At 40.6% G+C, this 8,179-nt stretch overlaps 1 protein-coding gene across 2 annotated transcripts in view; it reads right to left on the bottom strand.

Annotated features, from left to right (window-relative positions):
• Positions 1-2,442: 2,442 nt before the first annotated feature.
• Positions 2,443-8,179, bottom strand: part of LOC144005104 (uncharacterized) — a 42,263-nt gene continuing 36,526 nt past the window's right edge. For both annotated transcript variants that reach the window (XM_077503033.1, XM_077503034.1), the window contains 7 exons: positions 7,731-7,815; positions 7,011-7,125; positions 5,940-6,071; positions 5,584-5,844; positions 4,340-4,493; positions 4,087-4,252; positions 2,443-3,145 (listed from right to left, as the gene is read on the bottom strand). In XM_077503033.1, coding sequence (XP_077359159.1) covers positions 2,735-3,145; positions 4,087-4,252; positions 4,340-4,493; positions 5,584-5,844; positions 5,940-6,071; positions 7,011-7,125; positions 7,731-7,815 — 1,324 coding nt within the window. In that variant the 3' untranslated portion in view covers positions 2,443-2,734. The remainder of the gene's footprint in view (positions 3,146-4,086; positions 4,253-4,339; positions 4,494-5,583; positions 5,845-5,939; positions 6,072-7,010; positions 7,126-7,730; positions 7,816-8,179) is intronic.

Below are 8,179 nucleotides of genomic sequence, written 5' to 3'. Positions count from 1 at the left end.
GTCGGAAAAAAAAGCCTTACTATACATGGTCGTTTTTTTGTCGAAAAAAAAGCCTTACTATACATGGTCGTTTTTTTGTCGGAAAAAAAAGCCTTACTATACATGGTCGTTTTTTTGTCGAAAAAAAAAGCCTTACTATACATGGTCGTTTTTTTGTCGGAAAAAAAAGCCTTACTATACATGGTCGTTTTTATGTCGAAAAAAAAAGCCTTACTATACATGGTCGTTTTTTTGTCGGAAAAAAAAGCCTTACTATACATGGTCGTTTTTTTGTCAGAAAAAAAAGCCTTATTATACATGGTCGTTTTTACGTCGGAAAAAAAAGCCTTACTATACATGGTCGTTTTTTTGTCGGAAAAAAAAGCCTTACTATACATGGTCGTTTTTTTGTCGGAAAAAAAAGCCTTACTATACATGGTCGTTTTTTTTGTCAGAAAAAAAAGCCTTACTATACATGGTCGTTTTTTTGTCGGAAAAAAAAGCCTTACTATACATGGTCGTTTTTTTGTTGGAAAAAAAAGCCTTACTATACATGGTCGTTTTTATGTCAGAAAAAAAAGCCTTACTATACATGGTCGTTTTTTTGTCGGAAAAAAAAGCCTTACTATACATGGTCGTTTTTTTGTCGGAAAAAAAAGCCTTACTATACATGGTCGTTTTTTTGTCGGAAAAAAAAGCCTTACTATACATGGTCGTTTTTTTGTCGGGAAAAAAAAACCTTACTATACATTGTCGTTTTTTTGTCGGAAAAAAAAGCCTTACTATACATGGTCGTTTTTATGTCGGAAAAAAAAGCCTTACTATACATGGTCGTTTTTTTGTCGAAAAAAAAGCCTTACTATACATGGTCGTTTTTTTGTCGGAAAAAAAAGCCTTACTATACATGGTCGTTTTTTTGTCGAAAAAAAAAGCCTTACTATACATGGTCGTTTTTTTGTCGGAAAAAAAAGCCTTACTATACATGGTCGTTTTTTTGTCGGAAAAAAAAGCCTTACTATACATGGTCGTTTTTATGTCGGAAAAAAAAGCCTTACTATACATGGTCGTTTTTTTGTCGGAAAAAAAAGCCTTACTATACATGGTCGTTTTTTTGTCGGAAAAAAAAGCCTTACTATACATGGTCGTTTTTATGTCGAAAAAAAAAGCCTTACTATACATGGTCGTTTTTTTGTCGGAAAAAAAAGCCTTACTATACATGGTCGTTTTTTTGTCGGAAAAAAAAGCCTTACTATACATGGTCGTTTTTTTGTCGGAAAAAAAAGCCTTACTATACATGGTCGTTTTTTTGTCGGAAAAAAAAGCCTTACTATACATGGTCGTTTTTTTGTCGGAAAAAAAAGCCTTACTATACATGGTCGTTTTTTTGACGGAAAAAAAAGCCTTACTATACATGGTCGTTTTTTTGTCGGAAAAAAAAGCCTTACTATACATGGTCGTTTTTTTGTCGGAAAAAAAAGCCTTACTATACATGGTCATTTTTTTGTCGGAAAAAAAAGCCTTACTATACATGGTCTTTTTTTTTTTTAAATAAAAAAAAGGCTTGCTGTACTATACAAGGTCATTTAAAAACAAACAAACAAACAAAAACAAAAAAGATGCTCATTTTTGATTTAAAAATAAAATAAAAAAGCCTTAGAGGAAGACAATCACCGTAAAAGTGGAACCACGTGACAATTCTTTCAATGTGACATTCAAATTGGGTGCGCTTGATCCTCTATTGACACTGACATGCAAACATGTTCAGTCGAGTATCTTTTATTTATTTATTAATTTATTTAATTCAATTAAATCAAATTGAGGCTAGTGTAACATGAGGGTGCGTTGGTGGTTAATGGATTTGGCTTTGATTTGATTTTTGATTTTTTTTCGAACATGTATAAAAACAATAACAATAATTAAAAATGAAAAATAAAAATTGTGAAGCCCAACTTGTAAAAAAGCGAAAAGGAGTAGGAGGAAGTATAAACTTTTATACTCTACATATACTTTATCTCCATTTCAACATCAAAATATCAAATTATTTTTAAGATTTGTAAATATTGCTAAATATAGTAGTATACTATTTAGGCAATCGGGTATACATAACAACAGCAATAATAGTGTTTTGCCTTATAGATTGCAATCGCAATCATTTTCCTGTCCTCTGATTGGTTGGTCTGAGAATGCTAAGTTTGATTAGCAAAACACGTATGTAGCATCTGCACATATTAATACATTTATTGTTCATTATTTCTGGTGGATCTATTTTTATTTAATATGTTTCTTGCTTTTGAGCATGACGTGATTGTGCGGTGTAATTACCACGGAAAATGAGCACCTGCAAGGAAGCGTTCAGCTCCGCTTCCACTTGGCTTGACTCGGCAAAAATCACTTCATCTGTCACTTCGACTCTTGTCACGCTGCACATGATGGCTTAAAAAAAACAACAAAAAACAGGAGAAATTGCAGTAACATGGAAATGATTTTATCTAAAAAGGTGTACAGATTGAAAAGGTGAGATACAAATTGGGTTAAAACATCAATGTGCCCTAGCGACATCACATAAAATTATTCATTTAAAAAAAAAACTGCTACATTGTAAAAAAAATAGGATTAGTGATTTCCAGGAACAAGGAATATTATTATTAAAATACCACACATCAGATTAAAAATAATCCATCAAATACATACAATAAAAGTGCATGTCGATGCAATCAGTGCAGTCAAGGGTGACATTACAAAGGCCAAATTTTCCTCACACGAAGAGAAAGAGTTCAAGCGTCTTCGTGTGAAGATGCTGCGCCAGGTTGCGGATGCGGCACAGGCGCACGTTCCGCGCATCGCCCGCGTTGTACACGCGGAACATTTGGTAGCGCTCTTTCCTGATCAGCGCGAAGTGCAGCTCGTTGGCCGACAGCACCACGAACGAGCGCTCCTTCCTGGTGGTGGACTTCACCTCCACGTACACCGCCTCGTCCGCCGTCGGCCCGAAGGTCAGCTCAAAGTCGTACGGCTGGCCGCTCTCGCCGGCCCGGTTGCACCAGACCACCCGCGTGGGCCGGCCCGGGTCGGCGCCGTCTCTCCAGTGGCAGAGGAAGGAGTTGACCAGGCGCTCGCCCCATTCGCCGATGGCCGTCAAGTCCATGTGGCCTTCGCTTAGCGCCACCTGGATGACAACGAGCGCCGCGTGCAGTTAGCCATCCACATTCTTTCGACTTTGTGAGCTTCCTGGTGCCGGTCAAATGAAAATATGGAGGGAAAATGACATATTATGCTTAACTCATTCGCTCCCAATAACGTGTAAATACGTTTTGTTTTTTTTATGTTGTGAGTGTCCCAAAGACGTATTTATACGTTTTTTTGTTTGGTTTTTTATGCTAGAGCATACAGAAGGCTTTGATGCAGCCTCTCAGCTGCAAAGAACGGTTGCAGAAAAGGTAGTTATTACACAAACGGCCAGCAGGTGGCAGCAGAGCAAAGGGGATCAACCAGGGCCATGTAGAAAAAAAAGCTAAATTACTCACAATTTTGAGTAGATTTGCGAAAACTGATGAAACTTAGCTCTCATCTAATACTAATTGCTGCAAAACGGAGACAGATAGAAACATACTTTTTTTTTTCTGATGAAAGAAGAGACTTTAATCTTTCTTTTGATAGGTTCCATGCTTTTATAGCAATAGAACACAATATTCTGTGGGCTTTGCAAAATCAGTCCAAATCCAGTAAAACAGCCGCGAGCGAACGGGATTGCGAAATGTGAAAATGGCTGGGAGTGAATGAGTTAATTAAATTTTTAGTGCGCAATCCAAAACTGATTTGTTTTTTGTTTTTTTGTTTGTTTTTCATTTTCTGTTTGATTGATTTTTTCCCCCCAACTTTTTTGGAATCATTGTTTTCTATTCTGTATATTCCATAAAGCAACACAAACATATCAGGAAAAAAAGAAAAAAAATACTCAGAAAACAGGCAATATTCAGAAAAACAAAATGAAAAAAAACCCAAGAAACAAAAAAAAAATACAAAGCATGTTCAAAGTTGCTTACGGGCAAGAGTGAAAAATGAGCAAAAATAGCAGCACATCTAAAGACGCATTGAAAAGGTACTGACAGTGGCGGGTCTCTGGCAGGTGACGTCCAAGTCCTCAAGCGTGGCCTGCGGCGACAGGAATTTATCCCAAGAGGGAAAGTTGAGGTGCAAAAGGTGTCTCTGGTTCTCCGCAGCCGCTTGTGAGCCTCTGAACACGCTGGGCAGCACCACCGCCTCTGGCACGACACTGGAGGGAGGAGACACAAAATCGCCGATCAGTGGAATCGAGTGCGAGTGAATAATACGGACTTTGGAGGACTTGGAGCGAACGTACGGGCTGTCTGGAGCGGGTCGCTCGCCCGCCGCCTCGACGGGCTGCGCAGATGGAGCACTCGGAGCCGGTTGGGGATCAGTGGGACTCTCCTCTCTCGTCTGCTTTGCGCTCTCTGCGTGGCCAGATGTCGGTGCTTCACTTGGTTGATGGCGCCCTGTACGTGACAGCGGAGACCGGAATGAACATCTAAATCGATTTAATTCATAATAATTAATTATCTTTTTTTAAATTTTTTTTTAGCTATTGGCAAACTAGGAGTGCAGCTTTCAAGCAGCATTTTTTATTTGTATTTATTTATTTTTTAAGTAGAGCAGATTGCTGGATGCTGACGTGTTCCGCACTGCCCCACTTTCTATTGGTGTTCCACAGGGTTCAATTCTGGGGCCTCTGATATTTTCATTGGCGTTGTCAATGATGCCACCCCGAGTTGTGTCTAGTTTCCTTTTGTTGTGAGTCTACTCCCGGATAAAGGTTGTTACTTTTAATCTCATTTGCTCCCAATAACGTATAAATAGTTTTTTTTTTTTTTTTTTTATGTTCTAAGTGTCCCAAAGACGTATTTATACGTTTTTTGTTTTTTTTATGCTAGAGCATACAGAAGACTTTGATGCAGCCTCTCAACTGCAAAGAACGTTTGCAGAAATGGTAGTTATTACACAAACGGCCAGCAGGTGGCAGCAGAGCAAAGGAGATCAACCAGGGCCATGTAGAAAAAAAGCTAAATTACTCACAATTTTGAATAGATTTGTGAAAACTGATGAAACTTAGCTCTCTTCTAATGCTAATTGCTGCAAAACGGAAACAAATAGAAACATACTTTTTTTTCCTGATGAAAGAAGAGACTTTAATCTTTTTTTTGATAAGTTCACAATATTCTGTGGGCTTTGCAAAATCAGTCAAAATCCAGTAAAACAGCCGGGAGCGAACGGGACTGCGAAATGTGAAAATGGCTGCGAGTGAATGAGTTAATCTCATTTTATAGGACTTGACCTCATACAGTTGCCAGCCCAGTTAAAACGGAACTTTGACGTCTATCGCCGTCAATGGCAGTGAATGAGTTAAAATTTTTTGTCCTGGGCATTTTCAAGCTCCTAAATATAGCCCACTGCTGTCACATTTTGTTATGGTCTCTCTCTTTTTGTAGCACTGGCTTTGTAAAAGAAATGAACATTATTGTAGCAGTAATTTTGCTCCAAATGTAAAATATGTGCCTAAGCTCAATCAAGTGGCGATGCAAGTATAACCTGGAGGTTTTGTTGTGCCAGCAGCAGCAGCAGCAGCATTAGACTGGCTAGTAGTTCTCGGAGGTCCTGGTTGGTCTGCTGGTCTGCTGTCGGTGGTCTTGAACGCTTTATCACCCTCAATGTCGCCGTTGTCGGATTTCTGTGGAGCAAAATGGCCGCTCCCTTTGGCGGAGACGTCTTTCTCCGGGTCTCTGTCCTTGGGCGTGGCAGGAGGTGGCCACATCTTCAAGGCGGCTTCTACTGCGCTTTCGTCGGCACGGACTGTTGCAAAAATGTGGGAAGAAAAAAATGGGAGGATGAAGTTTGTGCTGAATGGAAATAATACGCAAATTCCTTTGAGCCTGTGCTTCACACACCTGAATTTTGGTTTCCTGTGTTGACAATGGATGCTCGTGGAGGCCAGGAAATTAACGTCGTCTCTCCGTCTTGTTGTTCAGGACGAGAAAACGCTAACGGGGAACCCGTGCAAGTCGGATATCTGGACGGTGCTGGAAAAAAAAAAAGAATTCACTTTCATGATCACGATCAAATATAATCAATTTGCTTTGTGTCCTCTCTTCCTGATCTTTGAGGTAGCTGAACAAAGCCACCATTTACATTTGTAAGGGACAACCCAGGTGGAGACCAGAATGAACATCGAAATCTATTGCTGTTTTTTTTTTTTGGCTTTGATGCCCGACTGAAAATGCAGATATGTGACGATGCTGGCGATCAAGGGAACAGGATACGCTGCAGACGCAAGAGTGGACTGACTGACTGACTGACACGGGCTCAGAGAAACGAGCCGTATGTCGTTAGAATTTGATTTCATGCTCCAGTTGCCGTGCAAAAGTTACATGCAAGCGATCTCGCACGATTTCCACTGCGTCACGTCCACAGACACTTTTAGAACACCTTCGAAAACTAGACTCAGTGCAAATTTGTGGAGAAATTGCGTGGGAATGCTGAAAGCTGAATTCTATGATTTTGTATGCATGTGGAATGCTTATGAAGTAAATTGAGAGATAAATTATGAAATTATGACCTCCTGGTTGGACACGCGGTTGCTACGCGGCAAAAAAGTGTGGAGAATAAAAATCACAATAACATATGCGGGAATGCTTCAGCATTCCCACAACTACACTAAGTGCAATTCCTGGAGAAATTGCGTGGGAGTGCTGAAAGTTGAATGCTAATAGCAGAATGCTAAGAGGGAGGCGGACGTGCTAACCAGTCTTCTCCAAAACAAATTGATCGAATTGAAAATACAAGCTAGTTTCATGATTCTGATAAAAAAAATAAAAAATACATAGAGACAGTTTTGGGCCAAATAGTTCCTTTAAACTCAGAGTTGCAATCACCCTAACAATGAATTGATGTTGAAAAACACAATAGTGGAGGTGTCTTGACTTGCCCAAAGGGCCCCAGGCCTGCGAATACGTCCTTACGTTTTTCCAGGGTCACCTCTGGCCGAGGGGGCTCTGGGACCTCCCACTGCACCTCCTCACTGGGCAGCTCTCTGATGTCCTCCTTCACTAAGAACCTATTCAAGGCTGCTGGGTCCTATTTTGGTTAGAAAGCATTGTCAGAATTGCAATCAATAACTCACCTACCAATCTACTGCACGCAGCTGTTTACTGCTAATCCATAAATGTAACATTATTTCAGTCATGCGTTTGCAGATTATGAACCAAAAAGAGACAACATTAAATTCAACCAAAGTACTGTAATATATATTCTATATGTCATAGCTGCGTTTAACGTCCGAATGGCATTAAAGTGACTTTGAAGTTTCTCTTGCTGGCACGTCCGGAGCGAAGGCTCAATTATTTTAATCAAACATCCCAGCTGGGCCTTCGCCAGAGTGGATTATCATTGATTATAATGCGACCCAATTGCGCCGCACATGTCGGCAGCCGCTGCACAAACGAAGCGCACGAGGATATTCAAGGATGCTTCGATGGCGGTCGCCGTGTCATGTGAGCAAGCCCTCCCCACCCTCGACGGAAATCTCCCATTAATTCTACTTCCAGTTGTGTGTGCGTGTCTGTGTGAGAGAGCGAGACAAGACAGACAATGACAGGCTGAAAGAGGCGCGAGCAAGCAAAGTCTGGTTTCCCTGAATATGGATTACTGGTCAGTGCGCGAATAGGTCACATATCGCTTACGCTGAGGGACGCGATCAGGCCGCTCAGGAAATTCATCAGCTCTTTTCTGTGGCCGCTGTCGGTGCAGAACAGTTTCACCAGCTCCCTGCAAGACACATGCACAAACAGACAGATGGAAATTGGACTTGGATACAAAAAAAGTTGGATCTCCGCAGTGGCTTAGTAGCTTAGCGTGCTACACATCAACCCAAAACATTTCTTTACAATATGTTCTATGTTCTATATGTTCTGGTCTAAACACGGTATTCTGATGAATATTATGTTTGGGCAGCAAAATCCACCGGCCATTTTGCAACATACTGTCAACTGAAAAATGACATCACAGTTGCTCAGGTCTCAGGTAACAACCAATCACGGCTAACCTTGCAAACGTCAACATGACCAAACTCAAAGACAGCAGGTGAGCCGTGATTGGTCGTTACCTGAGGCCTGAGCAAGTGCGATGCTAT

This window comes from Festucalex cinctus, chromosome 17 (genome assembly GCF_051991245.1).
Source record: "Festucalex cinctus isolate MCC-2025b chromosome 17, RoL_Fcin_1.0, whole genome shotgun sequence".
Lineage (NCBI taxonomy): Eukaryota > Metazoa > Chordata > Actinopteri > Syngnathiformes > Syngnathidae > Festucalex > Festucalex cinctus.
The sequence above is the reverse complement of the archived record's forward strand: the minus strand, read 5'-3'. Positions and strand labels throughout refer to the sequence as shown.